Source organism: Lepidochelys olivacea, assembly GCF_965140295.1.
Source record: "Lepidochelys olivacea isolate rLepOli2 genome assembly, chromosome: 18".
NCBI lineage: Eukaryota > Metazoa > Chordata > Testudines > Cheloniidae > Lepidochelys > Lepidochelys olivacea.
This window is the reverse complement of record NC_140428.1, coordinates 17800872-17819681: the sequence shown is the minus strand read 5'-3', so window position 1 is coordinate 17819681 and position 18810 is coordinate 17800872. Positions and strand designations below refer to the sequence as shown.

Below are 18810 nucleotides of genomic sequence, written 5' to 3'. Positions count from 1 at the left end.
GGTATGAGCCCCTGATGCTGAGAAAGCCGGATCGACGGCGCAGTACTACTCAGACGTGGAGTTTTCGAGATGGCAAGTTAACCTGTGGTATGCATGGCCTCGTTGTGCAGGTCAGTATTAATTCTGCATCTGACTTGTTTTGGTTGCTGGCTGAGGTGATTGGTGTCCAAATCAGACGGGCTAGTGGTATTACAAACTTTGTTTAAAAGACCAAACCTTGAAAGAGGTGGGGGGAAAACCCAAAGATTCCACTAGGAATTCACATGATGTAAATTTAATTGTCTTCACATATTTTTATTGGTAAAATTAATTAAACATGAGGCAACCTATCTTTGTGGATTTGCAAACAAAGGGATTGGAAAACTGAAACCAGAGTTTTTAGTCTTGGGTACCACAGTTAGGCACTTAAATCCACTGAAAGTTCATATAAGCCAGAATTGTACATCACTGCTAAAAATCAGACCAACATTTTAGATGCTAAATAGAGTTATAAATAAATAGAGTGCCCTAACTTAAGGCACCCAAATCTGAAAATTTTGGCCTAAGGGCCTGATTTTCAGAGATGCAGAGCACCTACAGCTCTCTGTTGTCAGTTGGAGTTGTGTGTGCTCATACTTCTGACAATCAGGACATATGACTTTCATACCTCAACTTTGTTTCCAGTCATGCATGCTTTATTACGTTCTGTGTGACACTTGTACATGTACTTTTCAAACAGCTAACACATACATTTGCGTCTGATAAATTTTGATGCCTGCATGCAGGGTATGTGCTCAGAAATGTGAGACATTGTTTTGAAACTCTGGCCCTGAAAGTTAAAGACTGTTGATATTTATGATCTCTTGTAGCTGTTACTATGTGTTTGTGTTTTACTCATACTTATCTGTATCTTGTTTACAAAGTTTATTAGAAGATATATTCTGTGTACATATACTACCTCTTGCAGTAGAAAACAGGATTTGATTTTTGTGATAAATATGATTGTGATGAGTTGATATTTTATAATAGGATGTTCAAAGACACTGTGTTGTGCAAGCTATACTAATAAAAATCAACCCTGACTTAGTGTAAAGAGGGACTATGGTATTTGCTATGTGAGCCCTTTGATCAAAGACTGACTGTTACATTATGCATCTGGAATGGATTTGTAAGTTACAGGATAATAGCATCACTATTCAGAATTCCGTGGTTAAAGGGACACTGTCAAGATTTGTGAGCCCTATATTTGACCTGCCTTTTTTTCTTGTTTCTAAATTCCATGTAATTTTTATGTGCTGTTTTTTCCAAAACAATTGCTTCAGTTATGTTTGTTCATTCAAAACAAAACACCAGCAGTTCTGCCATGCTGATGACTAATCCTATAATAACAAAACAGCATGTACATGCAATGGAGGAGGAAATATTCCGTCAAGATCCAGTTTCAAGCCTGAGACAAATCTCTTTTTTGTTACAAGCAGAGAGGATAAAAATTAAGGAAAATATTTTTAATGTGTTTTAAGACGATCTGCAGTTCTGTTCTGGTGAAGCTTATGTGAATGCTATGCTTGTAAGGTGCAAGGTTGAGAATCTTGGAGATTGAAGTCCTCTATCTCTAGGGGAGAGAGAGAGAAAGGACAGCAGTGGTGAAACACTCCCACGTTGCCCCTGCCAATGTGATTCAATCCTGATCTTAAGAGATTTTTCTTGAGATAAAAGTGTAACTCAGTCTCGGTGTTCATTCACTTCTTAGCCTCTCGGCTGAGACCACCAACAAGAATGCCAGTCTCTCAATCTGATATATTTATGATGTGGAGGTGTGTCCTTTGGGAGCTAGACTGAGAGCATCAAATTGATTTCCTTTTGGCCATCAAGCGGTTTGTGATGAGTTTCAGCCACTATTAATCTGTCTTTCATTAGAAGGCTCTATAGACCATAGTCAGTCCCCTTTGCCATCCATTTTCCTGTTGCTTTCCTTATAAACCAAACTCGGGTAACAAAATTTTCATTGTGCTAAAACTTGTGCAAGTTTGCAATCCAAGAGCACATATTCAAAACTATTTTTTAAACTGGAGAAATCTTTTTTTAAAACCATATGAATTAACCCTGTGTTTACAGGTTTCTGGACTTTCTTGTTTTTATGACTCCACTAACTTTGTTTAATAACTAAAAAAAAAAATTAGCAAGCCGTCAATCCTCAGTATGGTCTTATTGTTTTTTTGTCTTCTTCAGGGGAAAAAAACACATACAATCTGGCAAGATACTAAATTTCAAAATGTTATTTCCACAACGTTATATTGACTTTCCATGTGCATTGTGGCATGCCTGTAATATATACATGCAAGTTGTATACATCCTTCATGTGGTGTATTTATGCAGTACATTGGAATTGCTTTGATGTAACATCTGTGTATACTGTGGAAACCGAGAAGCTAGGACATTCCTCTTATAGTGGACAATCCAGCCTTAGCTGCATATTGGTGGTGGTAGCATGTTCCTCTCTTGACAGTTTGACGTAACCAAAGAAATAGAGGTTCCACTATTAAGACTTAACTCGTAGTGATGTCAGTCTCTTTTTAACAAGTGACGGTCATAGTGTACTTGGCTTAACTCTGGATCTATTATAAAAGATGAGAAAATAGATCCGAGAACATTTCTGTTCCTCTGCAGAATACCTTTTAAGAAGAACTTTCACTCACTTTGAGCAGGGCTTTGATCCCATTCTCAGGTCTGAAGATGCAAGGTGAATGTTTAATCATGGACCCAGACAACTTTTTTTAACCATGCCAATTGTTGACATTCACTTACCAGAAACTCTAGTAACATAAAATACAACTTCTGTGGCAGCCTTCCTCTCTTACACCTGTGCTGTCTGAATCTTACAGTTGGCCTAACTGCCCATCTGCTCAAATCAATTGTGGATTCTTTTCTCCAGCTGCATAAATAGAGAGAGAAAAAAATTAAATACATTTTCAGTTGATTGAAATAGCTTGAGCTATAGAAGAGAAGTGATTTTGAAATACATTTTAAAATTAAAGTATTCACACACCATTATCTGTGCCCTTCTGTATCATTTCAGTGTTTCGACTTTGTGCTTTTAATTTATTTTTTTTTCTAGGCAAAAGGGGGAATATCAGGTTTGTGTGATGGAGCTGAAGTGGTTCTTGGTCCTGATACGTCTCTAGAGCTTTTGGGGCCCATTCCGCCTGAACAGCAGTTTATAAACCAGAAGATGAGGCCTGGGTCAGGAGTACTGGCAGTCAGAGTTGTCCCAGATGGGCCAACTCGGGTTCTTCAGGTGAAAGTTATTCATAAATTCTGGATGCAGTGTCATCATTAATTTTCGTTCTGATGTTTCTATAATGTATGGAATATTTTGGATGATTTAAAAATGCAGCTGTAAATTCTTATGCAAAAGAAAGGTAGAGGAGCATAGTATTAATTTGTAATAGCATGAAGGGGAAAAAAATCTCATGTAATATAGAATTGGTTTCAGATTTGATCAGAAGTGTTGCCATTGTATTTTTTAGTTTAAAGCTTATGTCCTGCCATATATAGGCAATGTACACTTGATTTTTTTTCTTGTACATAAATAAGAAAAAGCTTCTTAGTAGTTCATTTTGTTTTAGATAACAGATTTTAACCAACGTAGAAATGATCGTTTATCGTGTGAAGGAGGTGAACTTCCAGTTACAGAACAAGATCTGCGCAAGTTAAAAAATCCAGACACAGATCAGGAATTGGAAGTAAGATAATAAAACTGATAGGCCTTTATTTTTTACCGTGAAGGAGGGGTGCGTACAATATTGTCCTTTATAAATCTTTATCACTGTTCAGACCTCTTACTCTGTTTTTTTCCCGTGTTACAACCCCAAATTCTAAACTGAATTTCAGCAGTTAAAATAGCAAGTCATTCAGCTTGTCACACAAGCTTGTATAGTTTAGGACCTCTGTATGTATTTGAAGACTTGGCTAGCAATGAGAATATTTTTAAAACAGTTAAGTAAATGCATTGGCCAACAGAGTGAGTGTGTGTGTCTAGAATTTTTTTAAATTGTTTTTGTGTTTTCAGGTGCTAGTGAAATTAGAAGGTGGAATAGGATTATCTTTAGTTAACAAAATCCCTGAAGAGCTGGTATTTGCAAGCCTCACTGGAATTAATGTTCACTACACACAATTATCAACCAGTCAGGTGCTTGAGCTCAGTATACAGGATGTACAGGTAATTATTTTTGGAACAAATTTGTGCATTTATTTTCATAACTTATGTAAGGATGCAAAGGATGTTTGTGTCTATACGTAATAAAGTAGTAAGTGATTTGTTGTGCAGTTTACAATGCTTAGGGACAGGTGATGTGTTTCAGATGAAACAATAAAAGCCCAGGTCTGGTCTGCAGCATATCAACATTAAAGGTGTCATGGTCACCTTCTTATAAGAGAAGAATTTTGCTCTAATACCTGATCAAAATGTCTGTTCACTACCCTAAATCAATCAGGTAAAACATTAGCATTCAGTCTAATCTTTCCTCTTTTTTTGTTTGATTGCAGATCCAGAGGTAATGTTTTGCACCTGTGCTTTTTCATTGTCCTCTGTCATATACCTGTAGTTGAGACACTAATCTAGTTATTGCTTTAGTCTTTCCATTCCTTTTTAATTTTCGCTGTTGTATAAGTCAAAATCTTTGTAATGTAATCTTTGTAAAGTTTAAACGTTGCAAAAAACTTCCTCCCCATTCTGTTCACTATTCTACAAAAATCATCAGGTGCTGTAGCTGAATAATCAAGCACTGAAGATGGTAGCAGTGGTACGTATAGTACCATACATAGGTCAGTGTAGGACAGAAGCTTAGAGACATTCTTGCAGTTTCTATTCAGATGGTGTTTTGCCTGAGTGGGGGGGAATTTAGGGCTTGGCCTTTAGGGGGTGCCACTTTACTACTCGTCCATTGTGGTGTTTCATATTCATGGCTCAGAAACCAATCTGTCCAATTTGGCCTCATTTTTGAGAAAATGAAACCCTTCCAAGTATTTCTAAGCCCATTTGTAAGATGTAAGTTCTCTTAATGACAACTGTGTTTTTGTAGAATATCATATGTAAATTGAAAAAGGGTGGGTATCATAAGCAGACTTAAAATTGGGAAGCAATTTAATTCTGCATATCTTTTTGTCAATAAATGCTTTATGATTTATGCCTTTAAAAATTCAGATCAAACTTGTTGAGCTTTTTAAGGATCCATTTTCTACTACCTAATGGTGTCTAGCATTTCAAGATACTCATGCACATTTGTATATGTTGCTAGTTGTAACAACACTGGTAAAGGAGAGGTATTTTTGAACACTTGTGGAAGGATTTTAATGAGTAAGAAAAATAAAATGTGCATAGTGTGTTCTGTGTGTCTGCTATTCGCGAGACATAAACAACCCCACCCCTTTTGCAAACTTTTATCTTTCAATTTAAAAAGAGAGCCTAGATTTCATTATCTATGCTGAAGAGTTGTCACATTCTTCTGCTTTCTTGTTAATTCTGCAGGTGGATAATCAGCTCATTGGCACAACACAGCCTTTCATGCTCTTTCTGACCCCCCAAATCAGTGAAAATGAAGCAATTGAGACAGGCCCTGCAGTGCAATTAAATGCAATGAAATTTCCCAGTAAGAATGCACTAACTGATATATACAAGGTAATCAAGTTTGACTGTAGCATTCAAATGTCATAGTGTTTATTAAGAGTGTTTGTTTTTACCTATTCCTAGTTTTTAATCTGTAAGTAGTCTAAATTAAATCAAATGTGCAGATGTACTAGCTTTTTGTGGCTGAGAGGACCTTTCTCATTCAGACCTTTGATGCTCTAAGTATCCTAAAGTACATTGCGGTTGACGACAGTGTGGTGACAGTATGGGCAAATGTGGGAGCCATTTAACTTTCTTTAATAGTTCTCTGTTAAATTTTAGAAGCTGATTTATTAAGGGAGAAAATACTGACCAGGACCCTAGGATTATCTTCTGCTAGTCTCCAAAAAAAAAAGTTAATATCTTTAAATTCCACCCCGACACCATCAAGAATGACAATAAGGTCCTGAATTTAATTAGTCATCTGAAGAATATTGCATATTATAACAGTACATGGAATTGCAGAAGTTGCCAAATTAGACCAAACCTTTAGTGCTTCAAGTCTAGGAATCTAGCCTTCAGGCCCACTAGCTGTTGCCTCAGAGAACTGAGAGACCCCACCTACCATAATGAATGGGCAGGATCAACTGTTCCATGCTTTACATAATGTATATAACGTGAATTTTTTTTCCCGTGGTCCTTGTGATGAACAGCTTCCACCTTGTAGCATCAATCCTAATTTAGAAGCATAACTACAAATGTTAATAGTTATATATAACATTATTTACTAATCCTAGCCTACACAGCAGTAAGAAAACTAGGTTGGTTCTTAAGGCCCAGTATGAAACTTAAACCTTCAAAGTAAGTCTGTATTAATTTGGACATATTTGAAAAATAGCTGATTGCAATGTCAGAGTTCCTTGGACGGTAATAACTCTGCAATTTTAACATTTCGTAATTAAGCACAGATAGTTACAAGAACTAACCAAATACAATTTACTGCAGATTTCTTGTAACTGTAGGGGGAGGGGGGAAGGGCCCAAGACATTTTGACAATGGGAATTGTATTATGAAACCCTATGAATAAAAGAACTGTGTCAAGTTACAATAGATTTTTTATTGTTAATGAGAGTAGATGGAGAATTATTTCTGTTGTTCACAAAGTAAATTGAGATATATTTATCTCTGTAGCATCTGATGATCACAGCTCGGAGGTTCACAATCCAAATTGAGGAGAAACTACTCCTGAAACTATTGAGTTTCTTTGGCTATGATCACTCGGAATCAGGTACAGTATAAAGTTACAAGGTCAGTTCCACAGTATGCAGGTTTTATTGTATCCCTGTTGTCTGCATACAAAATTAGTTCAAAATGCCTGGCAATTTCCACTGTTAACTTGAAAGCCTTTGACAGCCTGAAAACTTCCACTGTAAAAAGCTGGAAAGCTAAGATGTGTCAATAGCAGCTTACATACTGTGCAGTGTTTGTTCCAAGATTTGGGGAATGACTCATAGAACATTTTATTGTCCCGTGCACAGTTGAGCTGAGTCCCTATGGGAAGAAGTTTAATATTCCTCTTCAGTTCCTGTATCTGGATTCAGCTGAACTAGGGTAAAAGAAATGTTATTTAGCCAACCACTTTGTTTGGCAATTTTGTTTATTAAACAAACTCAAGGCTAGCGACTGGATCTCCATTCATTTGTTCCTGCGACACTTCCTCTTAGTTAATTCAGAAAACTTTTTGGCTGCCCCGACCTCTTAACTTGTGACATCCATACCCATGGCTTTAAGTGGAATAAAAAGGTTTCTTGCTCTTAGTTGAAGCAAAACAGACCTTGAAATGTTTTAATCTCTTAGGAGGGTTAGAGAGGCATCTATCTATTTTGAGGCTTATCAACATTTGGAAATTTGCTGAAATAGCAGTTCTGGAATAATTATTTTGGTATAATCTGGAATAATTAATTTGGGATAAATCCCTGTGTGGATACACTTCTACAAACATATCAAAACAACTATTCCAGAATAGCTATTTCTGTAAATTTCCAAGTGCAGACAAGCCCACTCTAGTAGCTGAGTGCCTCACAATCTTGAATGTAATTCTACCTGTGAGATAGGGCAATGTTGTTATCCCCTGTTTACAGATGGGGAACCGAGGCACAAAAAGACTGAATGACTTTGCCTGGAGTCATATGGGAAGCCTCTGGTAGAGCAAAGAATTAAAACTTGGTCTCCTAGCTCTCAAGCTAGTACCCTAACAACTGGACTGTCCTTCCTCTCAGTTTACTGCATTGCTTGTGCTCTCTCTTGTTTCCTTGTTTCTCATTGGTTCTTTGCTGTAAAGAGATCACAGTCTGCATACAAACTAGATCTCACTAAGAGACATTAAAGGTGCAGACAAAATGTGGTTAAACTTGGTAAGTGCTTAAATGTATATGACAAAACAATTAGAAATGCTTTATGATTTATAAAGATGGTCTCATGAGCTCTAGAAAGAAAGAAAGAAAGAAGCAGCTTGTATCATTTGTATTTGAAATACTGGAAATTGTTCTCTTTTCTGGAGGTCCGAAGAAGATCTTTAGAGGTTCTAATAGTCACTTGAGGGGGTAACTGAGCTGTTTCTCACCTCCTGTCTTCCCCAAACTGAAGTGAGGGAGGCAAAGACTGAAACTGTATCCTTTTCCCCCTCAGCTTGAGGGTGGAAGAAATTGAAGCTAAGGATACTGCCTTATTTTATACCACAGTTGAGGTCCTCCAAAAAGTTTGTCTGTATCCTCCAGAAATAAGAGGGAGGATACATTTATTCCAGATGTGAAGTATTATTTCCATTTGGGGAAAAAAGAAAAGTCTTTGAGGTCATCTTGATTCATTGTAAGGAATCCATAAAGGGGAACAAAAAGTCTCTGCAGTTTGCTTTTCAGCCTGCTTGGTATTTACATATTGCATATGTCAACATGCTATAGAAATTTCTTCCAGAGCAAAAAGGAGATTCTCTTTCCAAAGTAACAAATTTCACCGCAATCTGTCCCAGAATTCCCCCGAGACAATCAATGTAACTGAGGTCAGGAGCGATTCTGAACTATGGAAAAGAAACCTATTTCTTGCTGGAGCTACTTAAATTATTTTTGTTGGTTGGCAAACTAATCATAGAATATCAGGGTTGGAAGGGACCTGAGGAGGTTATCTTGTCCAACCCCCTGCTCAAAGCAGGACCAATCCACAACTAAATCATCCCAGCCAGGGCTTTGTCAAGCCTGACCTTGAAAACCTCTAAGGAAGAAGATTCCACCACCTCCCTAGGTAACGCATTCCAGTGCTTCACCACCCTCCTAGTGAAAAAGTTTTTCCTAATTTCCAACCAAAACCTCCCACACTGCAACTTGAGACCATTACTCCTTGTTCTGTTATCTGCTACCACTGAGAACAGTCTAGATCCATCCTCTTTGGAACCCCCTTTCAGGTAGTTGAAAGCAGCTATCAAATCCCCCCTCATCCTTCTCTTCTGCAGACTAAACAGTCCCAGTTTCCTCAGCCTCTCCTCATAAGTCATGTGTTCCAGTCCCCTAATCATTTTTGTTGCCGTCCACTGGACGCTTTCCAATTTTTCCACATCCTTCTTGTAGTGTGGGGCCCAAAACTGGACACAGCACTCCAGATGAGGCCTCACCAATGTCGAATAGAGGGGAATGATCAAGTCCCTCGATCTGCTGGCAGTGCCCCTACTTATACAGCCCAAAATGCCATTAGTCTTCTTGGCAACAAGGGCATACTTAATCTCCTTTAGTTCTAGTAATCTTCCTTTGTTATTTTGGGAATCTTTTTCTTGTTTGATGCTTTAAACAAGCTGTGTAATATTTGTGGAAGCTCAGTGAGTCACACTGACTTTGCTAATCATTTGAATCAGTTGGCGTATATTCTCTGGAGTTTTGATTTTATTTTCATTTTCCCACATGATCCATTTAACACATCTCTGCCTGAGGGCTTGTCTACACTGGCAGGTTTCTGTACAGTAAAGCAGCTCTTTGTGCTCACACTGCCAAGCCACTTTGTGCGCAGAAACTCCTCAGTTGCAGCGCTGCAAAAAAACCACCTCGACGAGAGTCGTAAGACTATTTGCACAGACACTCCGGTGCTCTATTACCGGTGTAGACACTTGATTGCTTTCTGCACTGTAATTGGCCTCCAGAGCTGTCCCATAATGCCTCAAGTGACCACTCTGCTCATTGTTTTGAACTCTGCTGCCCTGGAGACATGTGCCCCTCCCCTTTCAAAGGACTGTTTCTGACAGCCTTTGTGTGGTGTGCTGATCTGCTCCGGGACACACAGCAAACCATTCATGTGGAATGCTCGTGCTGTTGATCAGAGGCAGGTGTGTGTGTATATGTGTGAGTGTGAGGGAGTGCTGTGGAGAGAGCCCAGGGAGGGAGGCGGGGGCTGATGTCGGGGTTTCCCCTTCCCCCTGCCTCAGCACTGAATATATTAGCCTGTAGCTATCACTGTCTGTTCCCCAGTATTTTCATATAAGGGGTTTTTTAAATAGAAAATTATTTCTTTGCCCCCTCACCATACTCTGGTAATAGCTAGTCTATTGACAGAACCGGACACGGTGCTATTTGAGACAGGTTTTAATATTTTTTGTAGAGATTTTCTCAATTTCCATTCTAGTTGGGGCAAGAAGCCTAAACTCATTATCAATGTCAAGTACTTAATACATTATTTCAAAACGTCGACATATAAGAAAGTATGAAGGAAGCAAAAAGAACAGATTTATTTGACTGCCAAACTTCATATTTACTTTTCTAAATGTTGCTCCCTTAATAGACTGTGTCTCAAAACGCACAGGGAAGGTTGTGTAGTTATAAGATATTTGTGTACTACTTTGTCTTCCTCAGTACACACAAATTAGAAGTGGCAGCAAACCTACTGACTGAAGACTAAGGTATGAGGTCACAAGTTAGGTGTCTGAGTGCCATAATTTGTATTAACTAGCTACAAGTAAGGAATCAAGGTTTGAGATGAAAGCACTAAACTGTGAGGTTTCTCCTCCATCAGAGGCAGATTTATTGAGTAGAGATGAGTCCACATGAACACTCTAGGTTGAAATGCCACCGATCATGGGAAAGTCTCGATTCAAACATTACAAGCTGAATCCCTTTGTAATCTTCAGCTAAGAAAGCTCAGAACTATTTATAAAATACACATTCATAGTTTTGTATACTTTCGTAATTACCTGATTTTTATTCCTATGTTATGCTTTGATAGCAGAGGTTGAAAAGTATGATGAAAACCTCCATGAAAAGACCGTTGATCAAGGTGGGGCCCAGAAGCGATACTACTTTGAAAATCTTAAAATCAGTGTGCCACAGATAAAGTTGAGTGTCTTCACGTCCAACAAACTGCCTCTAGACCTCAAGGTAAGCCAGTGCACACAACACCTCATTAGATCTGTCTTTCTAACTAGATAGATTTACTTTGGGAGAAAAAGGTATGTACATTTTAACTTGCTGCTCTCTGTTTCTGCTTATGCAGCATCTTCCTAGATTGCAACATCTTGTACAAGCTTTCCTATAGCAGTAGACTCAGAGGCTCATTGTTCGAACACCACATATTAACTTCTTGATGCATCAGCCTAAAGTTTGGAGGTTTAAAGCTCCCTGGTTATAGTAAGAAGCATAGGCGTGCCTTCTTCACTATATTATCAATAGAAAAATACCTGTTGCACACATTTAAATGCATTGTTGTCATCAGTAGTCAAAACAAGATATATGTACATAGGGATCAAGTGGTAGCAACTAGGGTTGAGTGAATAACGTCGTCTGAGTGAAATGCTTTATAATATTAACGGGAGTGTGTGTTCTCCATGAAATTCTCTCTCTCACAGGCAGACAGATAGACGCACAAGCTCAAAAACTAAAAAGCAATAACACAGGGTAACTAAAAATGGATAAATCCTAGCCTTAGATTGAAGGCCAACACAAGTAACACCAGCATACACTGGAATTTAAAGCTAGTGCCTTTATTTCACAGAAGTTGATTTATGAAAGGACATTCAGTTGCAATAAATAGCATAGCCACATCTCAGAGGATTTTGAAGGAGTTTCCTCTGTCTTTCCTGGATGTCTATGACATGATGGTCCATAAAACCATTGGATTCTTCTAGAGATAAGACGTACAACCAATGCAAGTAATATGCAGTCTGACGCAAAAAGATGATATTCGTACTAACTAGTTTTTAACATCTGTGTGAGTCATGATGCTTTAATAAGTTTTTGGAATGTCACTAGGAAATGCCAGTTCACCAATAGGAATAAGAATTCAGATAGTTCTCTTCTTCTTTTTCAGGCTCTTTGCCTCCACACTTTACGCAGGTTTAAAGGAGAACAAGTGATTAATATTGCTCAGATTCGCTTTTCATGCAGTTCTTCATTAGCATAGAACTTACCAAATCCAGCTAATCGAATTCAAGAGAAGGTGTATTGTCAGAGTCTTAAGAATCCACATGCATAGTAATCTCACCGTCTGGGATTTCAAGCCACTCCGAAGTTCTTGCCATATAGTCTGCCCTTAAATTCTTTAAAGTCCTGAGGAAAATCATTAAATGAGCAGTGGATCTCTGTGTCAGCCATTATTGCATCCATTTGACATCTATGTAAAATGTCTGTACCTAAAACGGAGAGTTATATGAAGCTCTGAAATAGTTTCTTGTAGCTCATCTTTTGCTTACTGCAATGATTAGATCTGTGAGCTTCTTTAATTCAGAGTAAGGTAGCAGCTCCGGTATGAGGCAGGCCCCAGGGTCAACTGGCTCATATCGCTCTGGAGGTATCTTGAGCTGGTGGGGTGGGGGGAGGGAATGCTGTTGCCAGTTGTGCCTTTTCCTGCTAAGCATTTTGCAGTGTCTGCTTCAAGAGGCTTGTAGAATTTTTGCTTGCGCAGAAGGCAGAAAATTTCCAGCAGAAGGGAAAGCAAACCCGCAGGAGCTCAACTATGTCTATGAGCTGCTTGATTCTCAGAGGAGAATTCTGCTCTGTTACACTGATGGGAAGGACCCCATTGTCTTTAATTATAGAATCAGTGTTAATGTGGTAACACAGCATCTAACTAACTGAACTAACTAACTTCTTTAATTCAAAATGGGCTCTTAATGATAGAGAATGTCAAGCTAATGTCATACGCTAAAGAGATGGCAGGAAAGGAATAGTCTGTGTCTGGAGGGAATGGGGCATATAGAATGAACAAGGCAAGCTCCTCAACTGTAGAGAGCAGCACGTGGATAAGTACAGGAGAATCACAGGAGAGTGACTGTAATATGAGAATGCAGAGAGATGTTAGAGAACTGGTTGCTAGTGCTGGTCATACACTTTTTGACTACATTTTTGGGGGGGTCAAAAACTGCCACTTTGTCATCTAAAACATGTAGGGAAAACAAAAGTTGATGGAAAAATTTCACAGGTTCAGGATGGATCAGAGAGAGATTGAAAACCCAACTTTTTACTCTAAAAACGGACATTTCATCACAATTTCATTTTGCAAAACCCAGTGCACAATGAAAACAAATGTCTAAACCTTGAAAGTTGTCATGAAACAAATGTCATTCCCTGACCAGCTTTACTGGCCTCCTGAAGTGAGGGGGAAGGCTAACCTTTCCACCGTTAACCCTTTTTGTGCACATCACCATAAAATTAAAGTAAGGGGAGGGAGTTCATACAATCTGATTAAAACTAAAAAACCTGAAACCATTTCTACCAGAAATGCCAACAATTTGCAGAAAATAAATTAATGAATGCTTTGAAAATAATATCAATAACAAATTAATTCAAAATTGGCTTTGTTTTTAAACGGATACAAAATGAAATTAAATAATAAAAATAAGAGATGAGAAAACCTGTTTAGATCATTTACTGTTTTCACCCCACTAATACAAACACTGCTAAAAAGCACCCATTTAAAAAATGTTTTCTTTTGTGAGGTGTTACCATGGAATTCCATGGAGAACTCAGCCATGGGAAATAAAATGAGATTCATCTCCACACACTCAGACTGTTTTTAACAATGGTTCTGTGAACAAGGACAAGTCAAGAACACGTTACCGGCACTCTTTGTGGTTTAACCCAGGATGCAAAATGTGTTTGGTTTTTTGTTTGTTTTTTTTTAAATTGTTTTCTATTGGCACAAGAGAATGCTCCTCATCCAGATCTGCTTGAGGGTAAGGAAGAGGAGGGAAGTAGTAGTGTGTAGGACTGCCTGACCGGCCAGACAGGTTTATAAGACAAGTTGTTTTAGAGACATGCGCTTTTCAAACAAAGGCAGCATTTAGCTAGAGCGTTAAATGTATTTTCACAGATCTTAAATACTTTTGCTGGAATTTTTTTGACCCTACTACAGTCTCGCTTGCCTTTTTTTTTTTTTTTTTTTTTTTTATTTGAAAGAAACTGGTATTGTTAACTGTGAAAAAAGATACGTCCCGGTAGCTGCCAGCATTGTCTCAAGAGAAAACTGGGCATATAAATTTTTTTCTTATAAAAACAGTCAGTGGCTATGTAACATGTATGAATTTTTCAGAGAAGGGAGTTCCAGTCCTGTGTGGTACAGAATAGTTTGGGAGAAAGAGTATTTACAGTACAGTTTTATATCAAAGTTATTTTTTATACTATTGATAGATATTTTCCCTACCTCCTCAAATGTTTTTAAGCCTTTGACACAATTTAGTGCCCATGTCAGTGCAGATGGATCATTTATTTTTATTAGTTACCTGTATCAACAGACCTGCTTTATGTAACATCTAACGATCATGGACAGGAAACTGCTTGCTACTTGTGCAAATAAGTGACAGGTTTGTACACTATTCCATTTGTTTAGTTACTCAGTTACTGCATGAATAGTTTCTAGTTTATCCTGCCCCCAACACACACACCTATACCAGCTGTGCAACATAATTTAGTGGCCTGCAGATGGCAGAATAACTCACTTTGCCTGATTTAACTTTACATTTTAACATGGGTTTAATAATGATTAATGTAGAAAGATAGAACACAAATGCCAAAGATTTCTTGATACCTTAGAGTTTCAATGGATTAGGTATTTGGTGTGAATTTTGAAGTTAGTGAATGCTTCAACAGCTAATGCCACTTAGGAAATGAAAAAAGTGAATTTTAATCTTCATTCTCTTTCTGCATTTTCTTCTTATAATTTTAGTTTTCTTGTTAAAAGGAAATAAAAGGTAAAGAGTTCCTCAGATGCTTTTCATCTCATTTTCTGTTGTATTTGACGACATACCTCAATTCTGTGATGTTAAAATATATTTTAATTTTAAAAATCCCCACCTCCAAAAGATCTAAAATACTAAATTTTCAAATATAGAACTAAGGTTTTTCAAACTAAGTGTTATCGCCGTTTCTTTTCATTTTTTTCTTTTCATTTCTTTTCCTGAATTCACTTGTCCACAATTGTTATGCCATGCTTGTCTCTTGGGTGACATTCAGTATTGGAGACCAAGTGACACTGGCTTCATGGAACCCCACTCTCTTGCAGATATAACATTTAGTGACACTGATAGCAATAACATCACGGATGCCATCACTCATTTCAGTCATAAATCATCTAGAGTTAAAGTTCATGAATAGAAAAAGTTCTGCCAAAGATGGTTTCTGTTCACAGGTAGGAAAGGTTCTGCCAAAGCTTGTCTTCATCTAAGAGTAAGTTTTTCAGAATGAGTGCTATGAATCAAACAGAAATTTAGTATTCTCATTGCTGGCACAATTCCCTTCTTTCACAGTGTTGTTTGCAGTATCCCAACAATGGTTGTCTGGGTAAAACCAGACACTAACTATACTGTTGAATGAACTCTCACAGAAAAATAACAGACAAAAAACACCCTATCACCTGTGGGCAAACATTTACCACAAAAAGAAATGGGGTACTTGTGGCACCTTAGAGACTAACAAATTTATTTGAGCATAAGCTTTCGTGAGCTATAGCTTCTTTCATCGGATGCATCCTTTTCTTTTTGCGAAGACAGACTAACACAGCTGCTACTCAGAAACTTACCACAAAGCAATTGTCCCATATTTGTCCTATGAGTCCTCTTTCTCAAGGGAAACCTGCTAAACACCTTCAAAAGAGGAGCTTGGGAACTTAAATTAATACCTCTGCTAGACACTAGAAATCATGGTCTCAACAGAGACGCTGTTTTTATGGATCATTACAACAATTTGTAATCTTCTAACCCTCCTTTGTCATATGACTGTAAAGGTATTAATTGCCCACTTCATTTTAAGTGGTTTCTTGCAACATGTGTTAACGCCTTACACTTAACAATCTGCCCCACCTTGTATTTAACTATGACACTCTGGTAACCTTTTCCGGACCTGAAGAGCAGCTTTGTAAAGCTCTAAAGCTTGTCTCTTCCTCCAACAGAAGTTGGGCCAATAAAAGATATTACCTTACCCACCTCATTTCCTTCACAATGTTAATTTGAAAGGCAATTGTAAGTGAATTGCACTAAACACAGATAATGATGAGAGATGAGACTGAGGTACGTTAATGCCTGTGGCCTCCAGGAAATTGTGTACGTAATATCACTTCATCTTAACACAGTGGTTCTCAAACTTTTGTACTGGTGACCCCCTTCGCACAGCAAGCCTCTGAGTGTGCCCCCTCCCCTTCTATATTAAAAACACTTTCTTATATATTTAACACCATGTCGTGGGGCAATGACTCACCGCTGCGGCACCTCCTGCTGGTCGTCCAGGGAGTTAGCTCTTTTCAGCTAGCAGTGCCCTCTGCTGGTCGGTGTCTTGCCTGCCGCTGGCCCCATGCCCCTCCCGGATCCCGGTGCCCTTCTAGTTTAGGGTTCTGCCCCCTGGCAGTACCCCCTCAGTCTGGGTCTCCCCTCCCAGGGGAACCCCCAACCCTCTATTCCTTCCTTGCCTCAGTGGCTACTGTCAGTCATCATCTAGCCCCCGCTCCCTGGGGCAGACTGCAGTCTGTACCACTCATGAACGGCAAGTGGGGTCAGACCAGCTGCCTCTGTCTAGATCTGGGTCGCTCCTCTTCAGCCTTAGTACCCTTTCGTGGGCCTTTACCTTGGTCTGCAGCCTGGGGCTCTGCTAAGCTGGAGCTCCCCAGCTCCCTCTGTCCTTCCCCAGCACTGCTCTGCGCTAGGTACCTTCCTCAGCTTCCCAGGCAGCCAGGTCCTCTTCTCTCCATGTAGCTAGAGAGCATGTCTGTCTCAGCTTCTGGCTAACAGCCCTCTTATAAGGCCAGCTGTGGCCTGAATGGGGCGTGGCCCCACCTTTGGCTACTTCCCCCAATCAGCCCAGCTTTCCTCCAGCTACAGCCTTCTCTTAGGGCTGTTTTAAGCCCTTTGAGGTATGATGGTGTGACCATCCCACCACACACCATTATAAATGCTGGATGCAAAGCTGGGTTTGGGGTGGATCCTGACAGCTTGCGACCCCTCATGTAAGAACCTCACGACCCCCTGTGGGGTCCCGCCCTCCAGTGGAGAACCCCTGTCCTAACACATCCAGAAGAGTGGAAAACCTCTAATGTGCCATCCAATATGTATGGAGGGAAAATTCCCAAACTTTGGGTTCTGTTTAATTCTGTGTATTTGAACAAGTATCAGAATAATTAAGTAACTGACACAAAATTAAGCACAGGATCTTAGAAATAAGTTTAAAAAACATATTCTTTTGAAACTAAAATCCTGTCAAGTTGTTGGAAGATTTGTTACATCAAGAGGTATACTTAATTACTCTCTAACCAGTGGACAAATAGGGTTCAAACAATTTATCAATTGTCAGTATATTGGCAATGTCGAAAATTGCCATAATTACAAAGTGATTACTGTATGTTCCCCAATTATCCAAATAATGTGGGGGATTCAGATTTTTATCTCAATAATCAGGAATTTGGATAGCCAAGAGTGCAGGAGTCATTCAGCAGCAGGGTGCCTCCTCGAGTCCCCACCCCCGCTCATCCTTCCCTGGCCTGGTCTGCAAAGAGGAGGAAATCTCTGCTCTGCCCCTTTCACTCATTCCCATGTCAGTGGGGCTGCAGGGGGCTCCTTGCACTGCCCCTAGGGTGACTGACACTGGATCCCTGCAAATGCAAGTGCTGGAGTGAGGCTGCAGTCCTGGTGGGGCAGAGCAGGGACTCCTGGCCAGTACTCTCCTCTGCCCTGCTAGGATCGCAGCCTTCCCTGCACCTTGTGCCTGCAGAGAGATCCAGTGTCACAGGCCCTGCAGCAGCACAGGGAGCCCTCTGCAGCTCCGCGGTCATACCCCACTAGCTCGCTGACTCCTGTGACAGCAGGGCTGCGGAGGGCGCTGCTGCGTGAGCCATTCAGAAGCAGGGTGGCCTCCCGGTAGGGGATTTATCTTCATCCTCTTCCTTTACAGCTGTGACTGGGGATCTCTGCTTTATTATCCAAATCTCCTCATTATCCACGTCCCTTCCTTGTCCCCCAGCAACGAAGGGATTCAGATAATGCGGAGGTTCAGATAACAGGGTTTTGGATAAATGCGAATATACTGTTTCAGGAACAAGTTGTTATAGCTGCTAGATAAATTTGATTTGTTGCCTGCTTGGAAATCAATTAATTCAGACATCATGGAGGAGAAATACAGATGAACATAAAAATCGTAATTCCAGTTTTTATTTCATTAGGCACTGAAAAGCACACTGGGATTTCCTCTAATCCGATTTGAAGATGCAGTGATTAACCTGGATCCATTCACTAGGGTCCACCCATATGAGACAAAGGAGTTTATCATTAATGATATCCTTAAGCACTTTCAAGAGGTGAGTGTCAGATAAATCATATTGTGACATCCAAAAAAAGTCTAAAACTTTTCTGTTTTAGTAGCTCTTTATCAAATATTAAATTCCTTTCCCTGTTTTAATGAGTAAATACGTAACTCTTAATCATTTTGTGTGTTTATATAAATACTCTTTAAACATACTGAATGTTAGGGGCCAGATACTCTGCTGGAGTCTACCAATGTAGCTCCGCTGAAATCATTAACTTCTGGCTCCTCCATCTTTAAAGTTCTGGTATACTTTTTACTTTGAGGGGAATTCGCCTCTCCAGAACGAAATAGTTAAACTGTGTTCCCATTTTTCAAATTGATCAACAGACACAGATTGGTAGGCAGACATCATATTAGATAGTTTTACCAATCAGAACATTGTACAAAGTACAAGTGGTGTTGACCATGTCTCTT

General features: G+C 39.3%; 1 protein-coding gene across 1 annotated transcript in view; it reads left to right on the top strand.

Moving 5' to 3' along the window:
- VPS13D (vacuolar protein sorting 13 homolog D) overlaps positions 1-18810 on the top strand; it is a 196941-nt gene that overhangs the window by 102505 nt on the left and 75626 nt on the right. Inside the window, exons 57-64 of the mRNA XM_084651570.1 lie at positions 2-110; positions 3095-3274; positions 3606-3722; positions 4049-4198; positions 5507-5656; positions 6776-6872; positions 10844-10995; positions 18254-18388. Of these exons, the coding sequence (XP_084507696.1) occupies positions 2-110; positions 3095-3274; positions 3606-3722; positions 4049-4198; positions 5507-5656; positions 6776-6872; positions 10844-10995; positions 18254-18388 (1090 nt within the window). The remainder of the gene's footprint in view (position 1; positions 111-3094; positions 3275-3605; positions 3723-4048; positions 4199-5506; positions 5657-6775; positions 6873-10843; positions 10996-18253; positions 18389-18810) is intronic.